The 24125-nt window shown below is 50.9% G+C and overlaps 1 protein-coding gene across 3 annotated transcripts in view; it reads left to right on the forward strand.

Moving 5' to 3' along the window:
* The window catches only part of MASP1 (mannan binding lectin serine peptidase 1), an 85231-nt gene that overhangs the window by 48401 nt on the left and 12705 nt on the right, over positions 1–24125 (forward strand). The window contains exons 7-11 of one of the 3 annotated variants that reach the window (XM_031957443.1): positions 711–829; positions 1721–1799; positions 11475–11612; positions 12831–12905; positions 23494–23628. In XM_031957443.1, the coding sequence (XP_031813303.1) occupies positions 711–829; positions 1721–1799; positions 11475–11612; positions 12831–12905; positions 23494–23628 (546 nt within the window). Of the gene's footprint in view, positions 1–710; positions 830–1720; positions 1800–7295; positions 9758–11474; positions 11613–12830; positions 12906–19887; positions 21547–23493; positions 23629–24125 lie in introns of those variants that run through there. The other 2 variants (XM_031957442.1, XM_031957444.1) reach the window with 2 other exon arrangements.

Here is a 24125-nt window from a genome sequence, read left to right on the forward strand (position 1 = left end):
ACCTGGGTTATAGATCTGTGGGCAAGAGTCATTGCAAGCTCACTTAACTCATTATAATTAGACAGACCAGACCATGTTTTACATCCTAACCAGGGTTCTATCAACATCTCATTAGCTATCCCACTGTGGACACCTTGCCATCTCTCCTGGAACCTCTCAAACCATCCCCCCATCTCTTCCATCTTTTGCTCTTACTCTGGAAAGTACAGTTAAATCAATGCTGTCATTGCTACTAGAAAAGGCACATTATATGGCTCAACTCACCATCCCTATGACTTCCAGACTCAAATGTCCTTCCCCAGTCACCCCTCCCTTATTTGTGTGGTAGTCCTCTGTTAGAATGTAGGTCCCTTGAAGACAGGAGCTAATTCACTTTTGTATGTGTGCTCCCAGCTCCTAACACAGTGTCTGGCACATGTTTGGAGCTTAATAAATTTTTCCTTCATTCCTTCTGGGTCCCTTGTCCCCTCTACATATTTTGTATCCCTTAAAAGATGCAAGTTCTCTGAGGGTTTGGACAGAATTATTTTTATATTTGCATCTACAGCCTTCGGCACAATGTCTGGCCCAGATTAAGCACTTAATAAAAGCTTTTTCACTCAGTCATTTACAGAAATGACCAACTGTCACCACATCCACATCTGTTTTTCACCTACTAGATTCTTCATCCTTCTCTAACTCATCACTTCTGTCTCTCTGCCTACCACCAGGAAACCCATGCCCCGGCTTGCAGCCTCCTGCGAATGGGAAACTTGATCCCTTACAGGCTAAATATACCTTCAAAGACCAAGTGCTCATCATCTGTGACCTAGGCTACAAAGTAATCAAGGTATGGGGGCTCCTGCCTGGCTGGAGGGATGGACATGGACAGTCCCCAGAGTCATATTTAGTAGATACGGCCATGTTGAGAGACAGGAATTCTACAGTCATCCAAAGGGGGTCAGATTGTTAGGCAGGATTGAAAAAGTACCATGATACCGAGCCAGGGAGCTGAGTGTGCAAGAGGAGTTGGACATTGCCTCTTCCTCTTCAAGTTTCCATGAGAGTTCAAGGTGTGGATAATGTGCCCAGGTCCCCCAGGAGGTGCCCATTGCCTCATGTCTGGGAAGAGGCCGTTTCCACCTGTTTCTAAGGCCTATGTTTAGCCTATTAAATGATTCTGTGAAGCCGTGACTTGGTGTGCCTAGGGAAAGTGCTGCCATTTCCCCTGGAGCCTGGTAAACAAGGGGAAAATGGATGTGGAATCAAGTTGATATGGATTCAAATTCTCCCTCTGACTGACCAGGCATGTGACCTTGGGGGAGTCAAAACCTCTCTGACCTTCAGTCTCTTCCTCAATGAGGTGAGAGGACTGGAACAAATGGATCCTATGGTCCCCTCTCCATGGAAGTCCTTCATCTTCCCTTTCTTTGAGCCTGGAATTTTTCCTTCCTTTGGAAGGCTCTTTTGAGTCCCATGGCTTGAACATTTTCAAATCAATCTCATAAAGACCATCAGGCCATAGAGGACATCAAATCCAACCCTTTTATTTAACAAATGAGGGAAATGAGACCAGAGAGGGTGACTTGGCAAGGTCACACAGGTGCCTGACATGTATGACTCCAGGTAACACTCTCTATCCATGATGTCATCTCAGGGAAGGTTGGAGGTCCTACTTAAATCACCTATGACATTCCCTTCGTCCCCGCCTCATTTGTGTTCTCTCCACCCCCACCCCCAGGACAACCTGGAGATGGACACGTTCCAGATTGAGTGTCTGAAAGATGGAACATGGAGTAACAAGATCCCGCCCTGTAAAAGTAAGCAAAGTTCCCCACGTGTCTCATGCTTCTGCTCTGTGTAGAGTACTGCTGGCTTTAAGGGAATTGGAAGGAGAGAGGCTCTGGGACCTCCACTGTGGCCCCGGGAAGTTCTCCCGGTCTCGCTTTGTTTGGAGGGAGCCGAGAGCCCTGCTAAGCTGGTTCCTGGCTCAGAGTCTTTGCCTTAGCCAGCTCTGCACAAACAGTCACCTGGGTGGCAAGAAGGAGTCTTTCACCCACTGCGCCAGAGTGGCCAGGGAAGGGTCTCCTGCAAAGAGGAAAGGCTGGGTAGCTGAAGCGCCAGCCCAGGGATCATGGAAGGTCTTAGGAGGAGGAATCTTCCTCAAGGGCTTCAGAGCAATGTCCAGAACCATTTTTCTCATTTTTCATTTACTATACTCTTAAAATATACTTTGAAAAGGTATAAAATTGCCAACCCCCAAAATGCCATCACTCTTCCCCATGTGGGCCAGGCTCTGCATTAAGCACATGTCAATAATCCCTACCCTTAAGAAGTTTATATTCTATGGAAGAGAGGAGCATGCATTCTATATGTGTGTGTGTGTTTGAGTATATGTACGTATATAAATGTACACACATAGCTATATGTAATATATATTATATTTACATAGAATATTATAGATAGATATAGATCGAGACATATGTATATACAAAATAGACCCAATGTAATTTGGGGAGAAAAGGTCCCGATAGCATCCAGAACAATCTAATGTTAAAGGGGGCGTTTGAACTGAGTTTTTTACAAAACCAGGTGAAGGTGAGGAGGGAGTACAGGCCAGACATGAGGATAAGCCAATAAAAAGAGACTGTCATTCCTCCATGAAAGGACAGAAGGAGCCAAAGAAATGCTGCTCGCTCTTCCTTTCTCCCCACAAATATCACTTGGGTCAGCACTTGGATAGCTCCACTCCACACTATTTGAGGGGAGATGTCCCTGAGGTTCCATCCAAAGCTGCGATCCTTGAAGACCTGAGATCTGGTCCCTTTAAAATGACCCGTTTTGTGACTTTGAACAAGTCATGTCTTCACTCAGAGTCTCAGGAAACTTATTTTTATCTTGAGAAATCTGAACTAAATTATCTCAAAGCTTTCAGCCAATTCTCCAGTGACATTGGGGAATTCTAGGTAAAGTCCCTAGCTTTGAAACTGCTTTGAACCAGTGAATTTTTCAAAAACTGGAGGCTATCTTCCCAAGATGAAGGCAGCTTCAAAAATTATCTGTTACATTTAATTGGTTGGTTCAAAGCATCAAAGAATAATAAGATCTGTGTTTAAAAAGAAACCGTCTTCAGGCTTCCCTGCACCAGCACGCCATGTAAAAGCTAAAAAAAAAATTTTAAAAAAAATCAAAGACCTTCATTGATATTTGTTCTTGTGCATGTATAACCAGAGGGGATGCCATAGATTCCTTCTTCCCATTTTTTTGTCCCCAAACACTATAGAATAGAAAGATATCAGTCTAGTCTCAAATCTAGTCAAGCCCAAAGCCATTGGGAATAAATATGATTTGGAGAAAAACCTGGTAGTAAAAGAACATGAGCACACAGGGTAATGTAAGAAGGAGCATGTTACCTTGTTAGATTGTGATTTCCTTCATGCAGACACATTCTCCACTGGTTTCGATAGCAACCCAGGCACACTTGGTCATCCTCTGATTCTTGTCCCTGTTCTCCCTCCCTCCCTCATCTAGCAAGTATCCAAGAATCATGCTACGACCTGTAGCATTCTGGGATTGGGGGAGGTCTCTGATATCCCTGGAGCAGTCTTAGCAGTTGTCTATTGCTGGGTGACCAGCCCACCAGTTCTTCCGGTCACCAGTATTTTTTTCATTCATTCACTCCACTTCTTAAACAAATTGCCATTGGTATCAGGACGCTATCTCCTGAGGACACCAGTCATCTTTCCATTGCTTCACTAGCTGTGTCTGAGGCCCATGTACTGATATTCAATTTCCTCATCTTTAGAATGGAGATTATGACCCTTAAATACCTATTTCACAAGGTTCATCTGAGAAAAGGACTCAGCAAATCTTAAGTCACCGTGCAGAAGGGAGAAGTTGTTATTACTTCTCAATTCTGAACCAAATTTATTGTGTACCCATTGTGATTTAAACCATAGTAGGTGCTTAACTAAACAAGATTGAACTAAGGGGAACTAAAGTGAAGTGGAAATTGAAAGAAATTAACTAACAAAACCTATATTTCCTTTTATGTTTTCTTTAAGGACTCTTTAGATGAGCCATTATGTGCCATTTTCAAGATTTTTTAGCAATAAGAAAATGGGCACATGAGTTCACAGTCACACATCTTCCTTCACAGCCATGGTGACATAGTAGTTACACATCTTCCCAATCACTTTTTATGCTCGTAAATTGTACCATCCGTGGGTTTTCATGCCTTTGTAATCTTTATGCTTTTTTAAAGATCTCTTGAGCTTCAATATTTGAGTTCCTTTAGCATTCTGTCACCTTCACTTGGATTCTCAATTATGGTCTTGATCAAACTTTTCTTCCTGACCTCATCTTCCCACAGGTCATTTTCCTTCCTCATATTGGGTATAGAAGCCCAATTGTGACGGTTCCATTTTTTCCTCACTGTGCAGAGATTGTCACAAAATGCTAGCAGATCTGTCCCATGATCTGTGTTTGTTGTCTGCCTTCAGACATCCCCTAAGAACACTCTGGTGGATGCTTGGGCTTTGGTGGTATGGATATCACACTGAGCTCTTCCTTAATCACTTTTCAGTCTGTTTTGGGGTATCTCCTTGCAAATTAGTGGGTGTTCTAAGCCATTATTTCTTTTAGCATCCCCCTCTCTCTACTCAGGCAGCAAGATAAGGCAGTTTCTGGGTTTTGTCAACCTCCTCATTGTAACAACCATATTCTATCATGCAAGCACTTCCAGGAAATGGTTCATTTTTTTTTTCCCTTGGCCCATTCCTTATTGTGGGGAGGCAGCAGTTTCTCTGAGCAGGATGGGCTGGAGCTGCTATCACTTCCCACATCTTTAGCCTTCCTTCTGATTTGAGAATTGCTCTTTTATCCTTGTTCTCACAGGCTGGTGATCTGACATCACCAGCATGCAGCCGGTTCTGACGGGACGGCTGTATTGATGACCGATCACTTCCTTTCTGTGAAGAGAGAGCCAATACAAATTTTGTGGAGCCATTCAGTGCTTCCTATGTCTATGACCTGAGGAAAGTATTGGTGCCCCACGTGAAGAATACTCCTTCCTGGTCTGAAAATCTTTAACCGGGTTCATTTCCGGACCCACTCCCAATCATATCGGTCATTAGTTTTCAGCCTCCCCATGACCATTTCCACAAGGAAGCATCCAATTATCAAAGAATATAATCTCACAAGTGCCAGGACCAGAGAGAAGGTTTTCATAGATATTTTGTACATCTTCCTCCTCTGCCACAAATCCCACCTTGAAACTCTGCTTTTCTTCAGAATGGTCTGCTATGGGAAGTTTATGGTGAGCACTGAAAAGTAAGATGAACCAAACATGAACCTCCTGAAATTACATCTCTTGTAGTTTTGGGAAAGATGCTTAAGACAAAGCCAGCAATTTTCTATTCATCCATTTGAGAAAAACTGAATGCTTCTGCCACTGAATTTTTATTTTTTACATAAAGTACATTTTTAGTATGAGGTGCAACAGAAAAAAGAAGAATTATATTTCAGTTTGATGCAATTAATTCTAGGAGCCTTTTGGACCATTATTAAGCTTGCAGAACTGTGTAAAAACAGAAGGGACGGCAAAGACCTGGCAGGGTATAATCCAAAGATGTGAGTCCTATATTCCAGACACAGAGATCTTCAAGCTAGAGATTTAGAAGAAATAGAAAGAGAATCAGGGGGAGAATTCAAGAAAGAAAGAGTTAGAGGCAGAGAAATAAGAGTGAAGGAGGGAGGAGATGGGGACAGAAGCGGACGTACATGAAGAGAGCTCCTTCTTCACAATGATCTTTTCACTGTCTCATATGTTCAATCACTTTTGAAGAACTCACAGTTTATGGATTAAAAAAATTTGCCCCCATTGGGAAGCAGAGCCCATTCTCCAAAATCTGACTGACCCTTAAACCCATGGGCTGTTGGGTAAGGCTGCCAAGCGCCCTCATTTGGACTAACCTCTTGAATAACCCTTTAGGGCTGGGGTGTGGGTATTTATTTTTTCTTTTCCATTTTCCTTTGCATGTGACAAGGCTGGGGGCTACCTGGTATATTCTGGGCTTGGAGTCAGAGGGCCTGAGTTCAAACTTTGCTTCTGCTACTAATTGTGTGGTCTCGAACCCTTCTCTCTCTAGATCCGTTTCCTCATCTGTAAAATGAGGGGGTTGGATTAAATGGCCTCCGTGGCTCTGTGACCTCTGAGAGAAAGGGCACTTTATGGGTCAGTCTCCCATCCATCACTTCGAGAGTAGAGTTATCGAAAAATCCTGCCAGTGAAGCTGCTTGGGCTTTATCAAATATACATGAATGTTTTCTCCTAATAAACAATGTCCGTGATAAATTCCGCTCCGATATTTGGTGATAGTGACTCCCAGGCCATAGGAGCCAGAGATACTCTTATGATATTATAGCACCCTCAAGTCTGGTCTGATGGAAAGGTTCTGGATGCGAGGCCCTATTCTGGCTTCAGCTCTGGGCAAATCATCCTGGTGTATAGTGAGAGCAGCTCTGTCCCTATAGCCAGAGATCCAGGCTCAAGGTTCAATGCGCCCCTCTGACACATGTTATCTGTGTGACTTTGGGCCAGCCCCTTAACCTCTATTGCCTCAGTTTCCCTATCTGTAAAAGGAAGATACCTTCCTTGCACTAGAAACCTCCAAGGAGCTTTATGTTCCTGGAGCTACAGTGTGTCACTGTACCTCTGAGACCCCATCTACAAAATGAGATTAACATCCTTTATGTATATGACCTACTTGGCAGAGTTGCTCCATAGAAAGGGCTTTTAAAGACTAAAACAGTCCAGAAATATTGAGCCTCCAGCTCTGAAAAATACAGAAACCTTTTTCCCCGAAAGTATATGATTCCATCACAGCATTCTGCGCACCGTGAGGTCAAAACACAGGAACCTATATTAGCACAATGAGCCAGACATTGCTGTGAGCGGACAGAAAGCTGCCCTCGGGGTCAAGTCCTCCCCAAGCACTGGCTGGCTGACCCTGGGCATCTGCCAGTTGATGAGTGGAGTCGTTTCCCTCACTGGGAGTCCCCCCAGAACATGAAATGCAATATCCAGAATTCATAACAATAAGCCCTCCCCCCCCCAACAGCTGCCCTTCTCTTGTGCCAGCCTTGTGCACCTTGGCCAGTCTGGCTAAAATGATCGCTCTCTCTCCTGCATGAGCTGCTCCTGCTTTGCCCAATAATCTCTCTTTCTCTTCTTTTCTCTCCTCTCTCTCTCTCCCCCCTCTCTTGCGGCTTCTTTCCCGGTTCCTCCCATCCCTTGTCCTTCACCACGGGGGCAGAGCCTGAAAATGGAACGGAGAGTGAAGTGCCCACGGAAGAGGAGACCAAGTGACCCGCAGGATCTCCTGGCAGTGTCTTCCTGAGATGGATCAGCTACCCCAGGACCTCCGGAGAGCCCCCTGGGACTTCTGCAGATCGGGACAAGTGGCTCTCCACGAGCACTGGATGCGTCCCATGCAGTCCTGAGTCCTTCACGGACTGCTCCCCACACCCGGCCCAATTCTTTGGCAACTCCTGCTTGAGTGTCCCACCTTTCCCTGCTCATTTTCTCGCTGACTTGGGAGTGTTGCTAAAAACCAGTTCATTAGGTTCTCGGCAATGCTGAGCAGCTCGAAACTCCTTCAAAGTGCAAACTGAGTCTGAGATCCCGAGATAAATGACTCTCAATCTGCACCTAAGGGGGCTTGCACGGGGGTCACGATGGCCTCGTGAGCTCCATGGAGCGATCAGTGTGATTTAGGCAAAACTCGTTTATGTTTAATTGTTCTCACTATTTAACCTGCTGTTTGTTACTCCTAGAAGAGGGGTGATCTTAGGGGTGCTTGAAGTAGGTAGCTTCTTGTGGGGGGATTTGAGGGGCTCTCAACAGGCCTTCTTGCCCACCTGTCCCAGTGCCTGAAATGCCACCATTAGAGATTCACTCCTTTTGGTTTTGGACGCATATTTGTCTCCAACGAGAGACACTTCTGAACCCCATGAAAATGCAACAACTGTAAAATGCTGTAAGCAGATGGCCCCCTGCTTTCTTCCTTGGTGACTCTCAGAATGGAAGATCTAGCTCCTAGTTGGGCAATAGAGATGGGCCCAATACAAAGTACCTTCCTCCTCCCCTCCTCCATTTGTTCACCCAAGAACTTCTCCAGTTCAGACCCAGTCTAGAAAGAGGTCCAAGTATGGCTGTGGTACCCAAGGGTACGTTGGGTTATAGAGATGGACCCAATACAAAGTACCTTCCTCCTCCCCTCCTCCATTTATACATCCAAGAACTTCTCCAATTCAGACCTGGTCTAAACAGGGGTCCAAGTACGTCTGTGGTACCCAAGAGCACTTTGGGTTATGGAAACGGGCCCAATACAAAGTACCTTCCTCCTCCCCTCCTCCATTTATACATCCAAGAACTTCTCCAATTCAGACCTGGTCTAGACAGGGGTCCAAGTATGTCTGTGGTACCCAAGAGCACTTTGGGTTATGGAAACGGGCCCAATACAAAGTACCTTCCTCCATTTGTACACCCAAGAATTTCTCCAATTCAGACCTGGTCTAGACAGGGGTCTAGACAGTGGTACCCAAGAGTATTTTGGAAGAATAGGACTGGGAACTTTGCCAGACCCTCCTTTAGAGATCACTGGGGATCCGGGCCCTGGAGTTGGCTCTCATTCTAATTCTCTTCTCAACACACCTGAATCTCAATAGATTGGGGCAGTAACCAAGAGGTAGAAGAAAAGGGGAGAGGCTGAGACAGGAACAGAGAAGCCACAAGGGAAGGAAAAGAAACAGGAATAAGCCTTAGATGTTAAGGAAGAAGAGAGAGATAGAGTTGAAAGCCTCAGGTGGGGGAAGAAACTGCTGAGTAACAGAGGGAAACTGAGAAAATACAAACCGAAGATTACTCTTGGCCCAACAGTATGGAAGTGACAAAGGGAGGGAAAGTGAAAAATTCCAAAAGTCACCAGCCTTGGGTCATAAGCAGATGCCCGGGGACGGGGCCACAATGAGTCTGGATGCAAACAGAAGGAACCCGTCTGGCCCAGACAGGGAGGTGAAGAGAAAGTCTTAGCTAAAACCTCCTTTCAACTAAGGAAATCTGGGCTCAGAAAAGGAGGCTGACTTGGAACGCAGAAAAGCGATAAAAAGTGATCTAGTCACATGTAGATGGAGAAATGGGAAGGCTACATGGAGTTCTAAAATAAATAAACGTCTTCATCTTCCATTGACCCAGGGCTGCCTCCATTTATATGTCTTGGGGTATTTTCTCATGGATCAGACTGCCTGATCTAATGGGAAGAGAGTGTTCTAAACTAAGAATCAGGGATCTTTCTTCTCCCTATCTCCTCCCCTTGGCCCAAATTGGTAGGAGTGTTGAGGAATGAGAGGAGGAGGGGAGCTGAGAAATATTCGCAGAGAGATAATTATCTGATCAACTGATGAGCTGGGGGCGAGGGGAAGAATTCACGGGTCAGAATACGGTCTAAGGTTGCGGCTGAATATTCTCTGCCTGTTACCAGAAAGAAGGCAGACGAAATCTGCAATGAGAGAAGCCGTGAAGAGCTCCCAGCAAAAATCCCCTTCCCTAAGATTAAATCGGGCAAAGCTTTCGAAGTTTGTACGTATATGATCGAGCCGAGAAAAGGCCGATGTCCAACGTTATGAGTCGGATAACAGCGTGTCCAACAGCTAATATTATCTGTCAGCCAGACGACCTCACTAATGGGTGCCCTAATGGGTGCCCTCGAATGAAAATGGAAACACAATAAAATCCCGCCTTTGCTAGTAGCTTGGAGAGTATTTGGCCAAATCGACCTTGCGGTCACATGACCCAAGGTACATTTACAACTTAAATTACTTTTCTCCCTGTTTTCCTTCGGCCCCTCCATAAAAAGTCCCACCCTTTGGATTAACGATTCCAGACTTCTCCGACGTTTATTGTGTTAGTTATGGCGAGTGTCTACATGGATGCAAAGGCGTGGAATCCATGGGGTCCTAAGGTAGGACTCCTCTGGCTCAGAAATTAATTAGAGTAAAACTGAAGAAGAAGAGAAGGGTCTGTAGAAGTACCGGAAAGCAGCTCTGATTCAGGGAGGAAGGCTTCCACAAGAGTATGTGACCCCAGAGCACGATTCCCCAGACTAAAGTTGTCAAAGAACGGTTTCCATTTTGCCTTTTCTCTGTGTAAATGATGCAGGGAATATGTCACCCTTCCGATGAAAGGTGTTGCTGTTTCCCATGCTGCTAAGAGACAGGCTGGGGATGGAGGGTCCTGGACCGGGAAATGGGCTGGAAGCCACCACGTTGCGGGGGGAGGGGAGTAAACCCACACTTGGGACTTTTCGAAGGTCATTCTTTCTTTCCTTGTTTTCTGGGGGATTAATATAATTCATCCCTCAGAAATCTCAAAAAAGGAGCAGGTGAGGGGGGGGCCGGTAGGAGCTCTCACCCAGAGTCTCTGAATGCTGGGGTCTGACCCCAACACAGAATGCTGAGGTGAAAGAGACTCCCAAAGGACAGATAAGTCTATGAACTATGAAATACAAACCCTGGGACAGGCGAACTATACGGGGATCCGTCGTTGGGTCTTGTTGGCCTGGATTTTGTTGTTAAGGGGATTACCTGTGAGAAGTCACCTGCCCCCCCAAGGGAAAGGACTCTGTTGGGGGGGTTCTGTTGTAGTGGTGAATGTTGCAAAGCCTCCAGGCATTGAGAGTATGGAAAGATTGAGTTTTTTTGGGCCAGGAAAACCCAAGAAGTGTTTCCAAGGTACAGCCTGTGTCCCATGTAAATCTGGAGGCCCACAATTCTGCAGAGGCCCCCACTCCCCCAACCCTCCAGGTCATAGCCCCAGGACATGGCCCCCACTACACTTGGCTTTGGCTTCTGGGGATTTTTGGGAGTCTGGGCAAATGAGAGCTCAAAAGTTGGGTTCTAAGGAAACTGGAAAAGGGAACGGAGGTCCAAACTCAAAGGCTCTTCAGGAAGGAGACACAAGGCCCAAAACAAGCAGAGAGAAGAGAACAAAGCCCTCGGATCCTGGCACGGGAAGCCCTTGCCTCCTGCATCTGGGATTCCAGGCAGGACAAACTGCTCTTTCCCTAAAAGTAGGAGTGCTCCCTCCCCCAGCCAGAGTGACCCTCAGCCTTCAGTTCCAACCCCCCCCCCCCCTGCAATGGGGATCATGAAGTATCCGGGTTTCTTCCCAGCTCTCCTCCTGCCAAGGCCATGATGTTGTCACCCCACAGGCCCTGATGAGAGCGAGACTTTGGAGGCTTCTGTGCCAGTCAGAACTCGTTCTGGAGCTGATGGCCCAGAGTTTGGGGCCGGGTAGACAGAAGTCAGGTCCGGACTCGCCCAGTGTCGGGAGGCCCTCGGGGACCTGGAGATGGGAGTACTTGAGGGGGAGGGGTCAGCTGCCGCCCCACGTAGGCATCAGAGGCTTGAGGTGACAGGACTCCCTTCTCTCTCAGTTGTAGACTGCAGCACCCCCACAGAGCTGGAGCACGGGCACGTCACCTTTGCCACCAGGAACAACCTCACCACCTACAAATCCCAGGTCCACTACTCCTGCCAGAAGCCCTATTACACGCTGTTTCCCAACGTCACAGGTGAGGCTTTCGCCAAGGTGCTTCTGGGAGTGGGGAGATGGGTCCCTGAGGCCCCCCCAGGGTTCTGGGAGTGGAGAGATGGGGACTCCTTCTCTGGGAGGATCCTCTGACAGAAGCAGAGATTCTTAGGCTGAGCACCCCCGGACCAGCTGTGACCCCAAGACCCTTCACTATCCCGCTCAGAAAAGCAGTTTCATTGGTTGAGGGAACCCGTGGGTGCGGAGACTTCCTTCACTAACACAGTCTCAATCGTTGAGAGAGGTGCAGAGACCCCCAAGATTACAAGCCAGGTCTGGGGCAGCAGGTCCTGAATCCTGCCTGCTCCGGCTCCGTGTCTAACTGCTTCTCAATAAAAATCCAACATGGGCCGTGGCCGTGGCGGCCGCTGGGCTCCTGGGGGCGAGCAGCATGGTGGGGGGTGGGGGGCCGACCCCGGAGACCCCGCTCAGGCCCCAGCTCTGGCACCACATGGAGAAAGGACGCGTCAAGGGGGCATGACTGGGAAGGGGAAGGGGCCTGGGATCACCAGGCTGGGAAACGGGTGGCTCTGTCAGCAAGCGCCCGCAAGAGGGCCCACTCCTTCGGCCAGCCCCAGCGGGCGCTGGGAGGGGGGGGAACTGGAAGAAGGGCAGCTTCAGCCAGACCAGCAGGGAGAGCCGGCCCTTAGTGGGAGGAGATCTCCCCAAGGAGTGACTGCCAAGCCCTGGAAGGCTGCGGAGTCTGAGTGGCCTTTTTCAGTGTTGTGGCTGAACTCCATGCTCCTGCGTGGCTTACGTGGGTTAATAATAGTGTAACAACAGCATGATGACAATCACCGTCACCCAGCTCAGGAAGCTGGTAAAGGGCTTTTGAGATTGTCTTGCTGACCTCCCCACGCCAGGAGGCCGGTGCCCTGGGGACTGGATAATTACTGGCATGGTAAGGCCCTGGCAAAGCTCCTGAGCTCAGATCCTGCCTCTGACAGTCCCTGTCCCGGAGCCTCCCCTCTGGGTCTCACCTGCAGAGTGAGGGCTGGGACTGGGCCTGAGCCTCGGTCCTCCCCACGGCTGGGAGGCTCCTCTGGCCGGCCGGGGCCCCTGGCCCGCTGCTCCTGGCCCACTGCCCTCCGCGCCCTCCTCCACTTCCTTCCTCTCCCACTCCCCTCTTCCCTCGCTTCGCCTTTATTTCCCACCCACGTCTGTCTCCCTCGTCACCTTCCATTGTTTTGGTTCTTTCCAGGCACGTACACCTGCGAGGCCCAAGGGGTCTGGATGCACAGAGAGCTGGGGAGGAAGCTGCCCACTTGTCTCCCAGGTACTTTGCAAGGAAAGCCTGGGCCGGGCTAAACCTAGGCTGGCCCGGGCCGGCTGGGCTAGAATAAGCAGGCCTGGACTGACCGGGGCCGGCCTGGGCCCCCTTAGCTGGACTGAGCTGGGCTAAGCCAGACTGGGCTGGGCTGGGCTGGGTAGGACCAGGTTAGCCTACATTGAACTGAATTTATATCGGGCCTTGCTTGGCTTGGCTGGATTGGGCTACCTTGGGCTAGGCTGGGCTGAGCTAGGCTGCTTTGGGCTAGCCTCGATTGGACTGCACTGTATATTGGGCCTTCCCCATGGAGGCCCCGGCCCCAGGCTCTAAGTGAGCTCAGAGAACATCCATCATGTGTGGGAAGGGACTCTTAGAGAGACCAGCTTCCCAGGCGACAGCAGTGGGGCCTCCCATCATCCCTTGCATGTCCGTGTGTCTGTCTGTGTGTGTGCTTGGGACATGGAAGGGGAAGGGGCTCCCCTGGGGCCCACTCACTCAGAAGGACATTTCAGGGCACCCAGAGGGTTCTGAGCTGCTCTAGGCCTGGTCTGTGCAGGGGAGGTGGGGGTGAGGACAGGGGGGACTAGCGAGTGTTTTGGTTCCAGGGTATGAGGGATCTTGGTCATGCTGGATTCTGAAAGTCATGGATGGCCATCCAGGGTGAGGGGGCGGGTCTGGGGTTCAAAGTCAGTCAGCACCCTGTAGATTTTGACTTCCTGAGCTAATAGCCCAGCTGTCCTACTTTAGTTATGTCCCTGACGTGGGCAGGCTAAGAGCAAAATTGAGCTCATGGGTGAGATTCCCTCCAATCAGTGAGTGCTGCTGGAGCATGCGTCCTCCGTGTGGAAGAGGCCAGAAAGAGACCACCTCTCCCTCCCCCATTATATCCAGCCCATGCCCACTCCTGGGGCAGTTCTCCGGGACCCAGAGGGAAGTTTGCAGAAGCAGCTCTTACCCAGGGAGAGCGTATAGAGCAAAAGAAAGAACTCACGGGAGATTTAGGGACAGACTAGTCTGCGGAGTGGTTGCCCCGGCTGGGCTGCATCTAGGTGGCAGTGTGACCCTGGACAAGTCACTTAACCTAGATCTGTCTCAGAGTTCTCATCCATAAAATGGGAAAAAATAATAACAAGACATCTTACTTCCCAGAGTTGTTGTGAGGAAAAGAAATGATATATGCAAAGTACTTTGCAAACCTTCAAGCTCTATCTTAATCCTACTTATTGTTGTTATTATTATTTCTGTGACTTAGTGACAGGAATGTGTATCAGGGAGTCAGACCCTGGTCATCCAAATGCTATATAAATGCTATTATATTGTTGTTGTTGTAGTAGTTAATTAGTACAGGTTAGAGATCAGAACCCATAGCTGGGAGTCTGGCCACCCTGCTCCTATTCTGGGGGGAGTCTCTCTGGGTCATCAAGAGGAGCCCACCTGATTCCTGCCAAACCAAATTCAATTCAACAAAACATGCATTGATTAAGCCCCTACTGTGTGCTAGGCACCAGGGCTACAAAGACAAAAATGAGGGGCCGAGTCCACCACCAGCACATTATGGACAAAAAAGATGGCGCCCAAACTGGCCTTCGGCTTTCTCTGTACTGTGAGGAGGAGGCGGAAAAGTGACCACAGTACCGGGACGGCCTTGTGTGCGAATGGGCACGGGCCTCCAGGTCTTTTAAGTGCTCCCCTTCTCCAGGCAGAAGGCAGGGAAGTGCACTGAATAGAGCTGGCTTTGGAAGACCTTGTTCAAGTGTGGTCTGTGACACAAACTGCCTGACCCTAGCTGAGATGTCGATTCTCCAGGGGCCCCAGAAAGCGTTCGGAGACTGGAGGTCCCAATGACATACATGGAGGAAGTTTGCTCGGCAGGGAGCTCCCCTAATCAGTGAGCCAGACCCAGTCCCCATCCTCCTATTTCAAGCACGGCTCTAGGTAGTAGGGATCTAAAGGCAAAAGGAGAATAATCGCAGCACAGGGATCTATGTGACCCTTGAGGTTTGCAAAGCTCTTTACACGGCATCTCATTGGATCTTCACAACAACCTTGGGAGGGAGATATGATTATTATTCCCATTTTACAGATGGGAATCTAGCAAGTGTCTGAAGCGGTATTAGAACTTGTGTTTCCCAGGTTCTGCTCATGGCTCCATCTAATCCATACACTTGAAAGGAGACAGAAAACTTACAAACCAAGTGCACTGAGTTTGCAGGAGAGGAGCCCTAGCTCCGGGCTCGGGAGAGGCCCCGTTGGGAGGTGGTGTTTGGGGTCAGCTTGGAAGGAAGCCTTTGATTGTAAGAGGTGGAGGTGAGATGAGGATTTATCCCAGGCAGGGGTCAGCATAAGGGCCCGGAGCCTGGAAAATGCAACGTCAACATGGAAAGAAAAGAGGGGGAGAGGGGAATAAGAAAACCAGTGCGGCTAGACCACAGGGAACAGGAAGGAGAGGTCGTGTAACAGCCCAGAAAGGGACGCCAAGCCTCATGTGGCCTGAGAAGGTTCCAAAAGGCAAGCGTAATCTGGGAGGGAGGAGTGGGCGAAGTATAGCAGCCAACACTCTCTCCATGTTCGTGTCAGACCCAGCCACAGGCAGCTCTGACCAAATAGGGTGGGCAGCACCCATGGGCCTGTGGGAGGATGAATCCCATACCCTGCAGGCTGGCCTGTCATGGGGAAGGGTGCAGAGATGGTTTCCAGCACTCCCAGAAGCCTCCAGTGAAAGCCAGCAAACATCTGGCTGGGGTGCCGGGGACAGGAACTCCCCACTGGGCATCCACAATGTGTATCTGGGACTTTGTTGGCACTGAGGAAGCGAACAGCTGGGATCCATTAGGCCCGGAAATGGTTTTCTATTCCAAGCTTCCAGAAAAAAAAATGTCAAGGCTTTTTAATCTGTGAAGAAACTCTCAGGGAATCTGAAGCCCCAGGTGTGAGGGAGTGTCAGGCCGTTGGCACTCCAGGAGATGGAGCACACGGGTACACGGGTTTGGCACTCAGATGGGATGCTAAGAAGACACTGATTGGCCAAGGACTCAGCAGCAAGCCCTGGGACTTGAACTAGGGTTGTCTGAGTTTCTCTCTCATCAGCCCGGGCCATTTGGAAGACCGTCCCACTCTGGGAAGGGAACCCGGGTTCCAGGACATCAGCGGGGGCATGTGCATGTTGGGGCTTTCCTCGGCGAAGCAGAGTTTGCTAAGACCCTTCCTCCCCAAAAGGTACCCGGGGCTCCAGCAAGCAATGATGGCTGGCTCTCCAAAGACTCAGGCATCATTGCTGTTAGATTATGCCACCCCCATCCCCGCCCCGAACACAGCATCCAGCCCAGTTCCACGACTCGGCATGTCCTCGCCCAATAACACACATTTAATCTGCTGACTGCATCTATATTAACAGGAAATCCACCTTGACCTTCACCAGCATGCTCCCTGAGACCCGGCAGGCTTCAGGCCTCCCTGCCAAGCTTTCCCAGTTATCCCCCACCCCCCTTGCTAGGAGATGTCACTTCCCAGAATACTGCTGCATGGCCTCTGCTTTAGTCCCTAAGGCACTCCTCACCAAGCAAGGATCCGGCAGACTGAACTAACTGGTGCATGCAAGCACAGGCTAGGCGGGGTGGACCGAGCCATTAGACAACATGGTCCGTACCAAGGACGGAGACTCCTGGGTCAGAAGCAGACTGAGCTAGCCAGTCCTCCCCTCTGTATTTCAGCTTCACCTATGTAACACACACAGGCCCCAGGCTAGCCAGCCCTCCTCATACTCTGAAATGAAGAAAACCCAGTGTCAGCACCTCCAACCCATGTTTTCTGGACTTAGCTCACATCCCCTCTGCCAAAATCGAAATGGGATTAGAAAACAGTGTCAAATAACCATGGGGCAGCCCAAAGGAGCTCAGCTGCCTGGAACCATCTGGCGGGCTGTCTTTTATTTAAAGGGAAGAAGCTTCCTAAGGACAGAGGGGAAAATAATCTGAATTCACGGCTGACAATACAGGAAAGCAGCTTTTTTTGTCTTTTTTACCAAACTTTTAAGTCATTTTGTCAGGTTTTTTTTTAAGTTAACAAAAACGAGTTTTTGTAATTGTGAGACTACTTTATTAAATTTCAACTGGAGGGAGTGAATTCTGAACTTGGAGTCAGAAGTGGCCAGGGTTTGAGGCCTTCCGATGTTCACTCCATTGGAGTGAACCCTGTGCTCAAGCTCCTCATTTGTAAAATGAGGGTTATAATGATGTCTACTTCCTGGTCAACTCTCTTGAACCTTAAAGTACTAGATAAATGTCAGCTATGATTTTCCTTGAATTTGCCATTTATGAAACCTGATTTCCATGATCAGGTGGCCACAGCTCCACATTAAAATGATTCAGGGTTTTCACGGGCTACACCAGAGGAGTGTAGGGTCCTGGAAGGCCAAGAGGGCTTTGTAAAGCAGGCTCAGCTCCAGACCAAACGTCCGTTACCTGGGAAGCAGCCCAGCTAAATTTGGAAATGCAAAGCAGCTGAATGTTGAGGGCTGTGGACCCATGACAACCCACAATCTGTGTGACTCCATGTAGCGAGTTCAAAGTGTCTCAAAGGGAATGGACAAAAGCTCTCCATGACCTCTATTCTATTCGTCCATGGCCAAAGTGACTCTGGCTTGTCTTACTCCACCCCTAATCCTTCCCACAATTCTCTTTATACACCAAAAGATCAAGCCAGCACAGAATAGTGGGAAGGGCCATTTTCCAAGCAGATGTTAATACAGTATTGTCCAATCGGTAGTTAGCCGTAAGTGCTAGGTTGTCTGATTCCAGTGCACCTATTCAGAGTTTCAGCCCTTTAAAGGAAGACTCTACACCAATAAAGGCATTTATTAAGCACCTACTACTTCCCAGGCACCAAAGAAAGCACAGATCTGAAAGAAATTTAAAGGAACAAAGAGAAAAACTAAACTATCCCTGTTCTCAAGCAGGTTGTGTTCTACTCACTCTGAAAAATCTCTCAGATAAGGGATAACTCAAGTTAATTCAGCCTAGGGTCAGGGAAGACACAAGTAGCCCAATGAGTGTCACTGAGAGATTGGTCCCAGATGTGACATGTGCTCAGAATCACCCTGGAGGGAGGGAAAACTGTGGCTTGGCTTCATTTGCTGGCCTGGAATTCCAGACTTACAGAGACACCACTGGATGGAATCCTAGTGGTCACAGAATAGCCTCCCCTTCTCTTTTACCAGTGGAGAAACTGAGACTCACCCTCTAACTTAAACGGGCTAGACTGGATAACCTCTAATATCTGATGCCAAAATCTTAAATAAGATATTAGCAAAAAGACTACAGAAAATTATCCCCAGGATAATACACCATGATCAAGTAGGATTTATACCAGGAATACAGGGCTGGTTCAATATTAGGAAAACCATCAACATAATTGGCTATATTAATAACCAAATTAACAAAAACCATATGATCATCTCAATCAATGCAGAAAAAGCATTTGATAAAATCCAACACCCATTCCTATTAAAAACACTTGGGAGTATAGGAATAAATGGACTTTTCCTTAAAATAACGAGTAGCATCTATTTAAAACCATCAGTAAGCATATATGCAATGAGGACAAACTGCAACCATTCCCAATAAAATCAGGAGTGAAACAAGGTTGCCCACTATCACCATTACTATTCAATATTGTATTAGAAATGCTAGCTTTGGCAATAAGAATTGAGAAAGAGATTAAAGGAATTAGAGTAGGTAATGAGGAAACCAAACTATCACTCTTTGCAGACAATATGATGGTATACTTAGAGAACCCCAGAGATTCTACTAAAAAGTTATTAGAGACAACTTTTAATATCTCTTCTAAGTCAGCAGTCCTTTGACATGCCCAAAATCACACAGATGTACAGGCAAAAACCAGGATTCACCCTGACTTTAATGCCACCTCTATTTCCAGCACACACACACACACACACACGCACAATTTCTAGAGTCTCAGTGAAAGAAACTGGCCGATACTTTTTCATTTATGCTCCTGAGAATGGGAGGCCACAGAGAAATAGAAGAGGTAAATAGTACTCCCTCATTTACAGATGGAGAAACTGAGTCCCCAGGAGAAAGAAAAGTCAAAGATTAGTGTCTAAGAGCCCTGCTACTCTTGCCAAAGATCCTCCTTTCCTGCACTTGAATTGAGTCAGAATCAATCCAATAACAAGTATTTATTAAATGTCAGACACTGAACTGAACATGTGGGATCCAAAGAAACCCCAAAATAATAATAGGAATAATAACCCCTGCCCTCCAGAAACTAAAGGAGGAAACATCTGTATACCAGATAGAAGGAAGGTGCCCACCTAGAAGCAAGGCACAAGGTGGGGAGGCTCTGGAAAAACCTCCTGGTGAAGGCGAGGTTGGAAATCCTCGGGTCCATTAGCCTGTAAGTCATGATGCTCTGGCCCTATCCTAGAGATGGCAGCTCTGAAATACTAGGTACCCTCTCCTACCCCTCTCAGGGACTGTGAGGTCACCACCCTATTATCCAACTTAACTCAGTGAAGTACCATTGAATTCAATTCAGTAAGCATTTATTAAACACTTACTGTGTGCTCAGCATTGTGCTAGTGAGTATATAGATATATATAAAGACAAAATGAATCAATCTCTGCCCTGAGGAGAATTTGGGCTAATGCAGCCAACATTGCCCAAAAGAAAATCCAAAGGCAATGTGTCTAAAAGGACACAAAAAACGCTTAGGGACCCCCCCGGCCCGGCCCATTGCTCACCCTCCATTTCTCAGTGCTCCCTCGGAGCAGTGAGAACCATCAGTGACTCTCTCCCTTTATCGGTCCAGAATGGAGAAAGGAGAGGACGGGAGCCGGACCAGGGCTGACCATTCCTCAGGGTGGCATAATCTATGGTCCGTGTGGTGTCGCTGGGGGGTTCTGCGCCCCCGGGCTGCTTTGGGTGACCTGGTTTCTTTGTTTCTCTCGCTCCCCCTCCTCCCTCTGCAGTGTGTGGTAAGCCCTCCCACTCCCTGCCCACCCTGGTCAAGAGGATCATCGGGGGCCGCAATGCGGAGCCGGGCTTCTTCCCCTGGCAGGCCCTGATCGTGGTGGAGGACACATCCCGGGTGCCCAATGACAAGTGGTTCGGGAGCGGGGCCCTCCTCTCTGAGTCCTGGGTCCTGACGGCGGCCCATGTGCTGCGCTCCCAGCGGAGGGACAACACCGTCATCCCCGTCTCCAGGGAGCATGTCACCGTCTACCTGGGGCTTCACGACGTCCGGGACAAGGCAGGGGCAGTGAACCGCACAGCAGCCCGCGTGGTGCTGCACCCCGACTTCGACATCCAGAACTACAACCACGACATCGCGCTGGTGCAACTGCGGGAGCCCGTGGCCCTGGGGCCCCGTGTCTTGCCCGTCTGCCTGCCCGGCCCAGAGCCCGAGGGGCCGCTGCCCCACACGCTGGGCCTGGTGGCTGGCTGGGGCATCTCCAATCCCAACGTGACCGTGGACGAGGTCCTCAGCAGCGGCATGCGCACCCTGTCCGACGTGCTCCAGTATGTGAAGCTGCCCGTGGTCCTCCACGCCGAGTGCAAGGCCAGCTACGAGTCCCGCTCGGGCAACTACAGCGTCACCGAGAACATGTTCTGCGCCGGCTACTTCGAGGGTGGCAAGGACACCTGCCTGGGCGACAGCGGGGGGGCCTTCGTCATCCAGGACCCGCTGAGCCGGCGCTGGGTGGCCCAGGGGCTCGTGTCGTGGGGCGGCCCCGAGGAGTGCGGCAGCAAGCAGGTGTACGGCGTCTACACCAAAGTCTCCAACTATGTGGCCTGGGTGGGGTCCCAGCTGGGCTCCCCGCGGGCCCAGGGGCGGGGCGAGCGGTGAGCCCCTGGCAGGGGTCCTGGCTACTCCTGGCAACTCTGATTTCCCCTAACCAGGAGGTGTACCCCAACACCACTCGCCACACCTGTCCCAGCTGGGCTCCCCGCAGGCCTAAGGCGGGGGTGCCGAGCAATGAACCCCTCACGGCCTGGCAGGGGTCCTGGCTGCTCCTGGCAACTCTGATTTCCCCCCCGCCCCCAAGCAGGAGGTGTACCCCAATACCACTCACCATGCCAGTCCCAGCTGGGCTCCCCGCAGGCCGAAGGGGGGGGGGCTGAGCAATGAGCCCCTTGCAGCCTGGCAGGGGTCCTGGCTGTTCCTGGCAACTCTGATTTCCTCCCCCCACCCCTAAGCAGGAGGTGTACCCCAATACCACGCCCATCCCAGCTGGGCTTCCTCTGCGGATGTGGAATTAAAATCCCAAGAGGGCCGCCCTCCCTCCCAGGGGGATCTCTCAGAAAGCTGGGGGCCCGGGCTTTCACTGTACCCACCCCTTGGCAAGCCCTTCCGGGGCACGCTGCTGGGGTCACTGGGCCCTCCAGCGTCCTTCAGCCGACTTCCTCTGTTCTACCTTCTTACTGTTCTTTGGGTTCCAAGACTTTGTAGAACACAGTGGGGGGGGTGGGATCCAGATTTCCCAAGATACCCATTTAGTGGGGTTCAGCTAGACCCCGCCTTCCCTTGACTCCTTTACCCCTGAATAGCAGAAGGGGTATCTCGGCTCACTGGCCCATCCTGCCCTGAAGTTCGGGACCCCAGGCAGAGGCCCCCCCCCTGGGGGGCATACAGGCAGTGTCTGGGGCCTGAGATGGTCCAGCCCAATTTCACCCCCAGCCCATGTCGTGTACCCGTATAACAGGCCAGTAGTGAAGGCCCTAGCCCTGATCCCTCCTGGCTCCTTCACCATCCCTTCTGCGGCGCCTCCTTCACCAGCGCCCTCCCGGGAGCCCATGGGCTGGGCTCTGCTCTTGCCAGCATCCCTGCCTCTGGCCCCCAGTGGGACCTTCCCAAGCCACCCGACACGTCATCGTAGAACAGGAGCTTTGGACCAGAAGACCGACTTTGGAGGGGCCTCCCATGATCCTCTTCTCCACCAGGAACAGCCTCAGCCTCGCCACCTTACTGGGGGAAGGCGGCCCCCTCCTTTCCAAGGGCCTGCGGGGCCTTAGGTCCAGGCGAGCAGAGACGCCCCTCCCAGAGGTCCCCCTCAGGCCTCCATTCTTGCTTGTCCTTGCGACCTCGACCTCAACCCCCTCCAGGGACCCAGAGCCAGGGAGATGGGACCCCAGACTGACTCCCACGCTGGGAAGGGCTCAGGGGTCCAGCCCAGACCCTCACGCTCGTGCCCCTGCCAGAGAACGTGACAGAGACCCCAGGCCAGAGGCTCCCTAAGCTGGTGACAAACACCCTCTGCCTCCCAAGCGCACGAGCACCAGCCTCCACCCACTGGGGGTCCCTGCATTTTGTACTCCATGGCTTAAGTTTCCCCGGCTCCTTTCCTCGGGGACTGAGGTGGGAATAAAGTCCCTCTGAACAGACACGGGGCAGGTGCAGTTCTGTTCTAGGACCCCGAGGACACGCCTAGCACGTTATTGGCCAAACCCTTCATTGTACAGATTGGGAAACTGAGGCACGGCAAGTTCTGTGCCCTGCCCAAGGTCGTCCAGCTGGGAAGTGACAGGCCAGAATTCGCACTCTGAACGCTTCTCCCCAGAGGAGCCAGATCCACACCCACTGCACAGGGCAGAGTGGGGAGTGAGTAACCTGCCGAGCTTTGGAAGCCACTTTGTGCCTCCATTGTCCCTTCTGGAAAAGGAGACTGGGCTAGATCCCCTGTGAGGGCCCCTGTGCCTCCGGGGGAGACGGTGTCAGGCTGGGGCTGGAAGCCCCCCAGAAGGTGGCCGCAGTGGGTGTTAGGTTAGCACAGAATGAGGGGCTGAGACATCTCTCCACGCTGGACCATGGACCCACAGCCCCTAGAGCATCAGGGACCTGGCCCCTGTCACTGTCGACAGGGACCCCCATGGCATGGGGGGCTCTGAGGCCCCCCCCCAGGGGGCTGTGGTCAGCAGCTCCTCTTCCCTTCATCTGGCTCAGGCCAGGAGAAGCTGGAGGTCGCTCCTGCTGCCCCAGCTTCTCCCCCCACTCTGTGGGCTTTCTCAGCTCCTCCTCTCCTTCCGGGTCCCTCGATCCCCCCGCCCCATCCGTGGTTCTGGGAGAACCTGCGGGCCTCCACTTACACCCCCGAGCCCCACCCGGCCAAGAGCTCCCCGCTCCCGCAGGCCCATTCACCGGGCACTCGTCTCCCCCAGGCCTCGCCAGGGCCTTGATCCCTGATGGCAGCGTCTCCGGGGGTGGTGCCCGTCAAAGTATGAGGGGAAACAGAGGCAGGTTGGATGAGGGGAAACAGAGGCAGGCTGGATGAGGGAAAGGAACGCAAGCCCCCAGCCTGTGCTGTGGAAGTCAGACCCCAGGATCCGGCCCGGCTCCTCCCAGAATTAGCCTTTCCAGGCCAGGAGGAGGATGGGGAACTTGGTGGCAACAAACTTCCCTGGAGGATTCTGGGTGCTACGTCCTCATGCGGAGGGGAAGGAGGTCCCGCTGGGGAAAGGAACGGGGCCGCAATGGGCAACAGCGGGAATGGCTGAGGGGGGGGAGAGACTCCCGGGGCCCTGCTCTCGCACCCTGGGCCTCCACCACCTCACTCTCTTCCTCCCTCCCCTGGCTACAGTGTGTGGAAGGCCCAAGTTCTCCAACCAGCTGCTGTCCAGGACAGTCAGTGGGCGCCCGGCCCAGAGGGGGACCTCCCCGTGGATCGCCATGCTGCTCACGGATGGGCGACCGTTCTGTGGGGGTGCTCTCCTAGGTAAGGAGCGGGGGAGGGGGCACTTGGTCCAGGGGCGCCTGAAGAGATTAGACTGAGCCTGGGTCTGTCTTGGATGTGCTTGGAGGCTGCTTGGAGTCAGGGAGAACGTCCCCGACCCCAGACCCCCCCCACCCCCCGCCCAGGGAGCCAGCTCTCCACGGCGACCAAAGACGCTTCCGCCTTGTCCCAATTTAATTTGATCCAGCCCTTTTTGATGAAATACTTGGTCTGCGCCCGATGCTGGGGCTCCAAGGTGGGTAACGGGCACAAGCTGCCCTGAGGACTCTCACCCTGCCAAGGGACATGATGTGTAAACTAATAAACTGTGGGAGGGAAGAACGTAACAAAGGGCGGGGGGCTGGAAGGCTTCCCATAGGAGGGAGCCTCCAAGGAAGCCAAAAGCCTCCGTTTCTTTACCTGAAAAATTAGAGCCCGTCAGATCTGACTGGAGAGACCTCAGAGGCCCTTCTGGCTCCAAATCTAGTCCTATTGATGTG

This window comes from Sarcophilus harrisii, chromosome 3, assembly GCF_902635505.1.
Source record: "Sarcophilus harrisii chromosome 3, mSarHar1.11, whole genome shotgun sequence".
NCBI classification, from domain to species: Eukaryota; Metazoa; Chordata; class Mammalia; order Dasyuromorphia; family Dasyuridae; genus Sarcophilus; species Sarcophilus harrisii.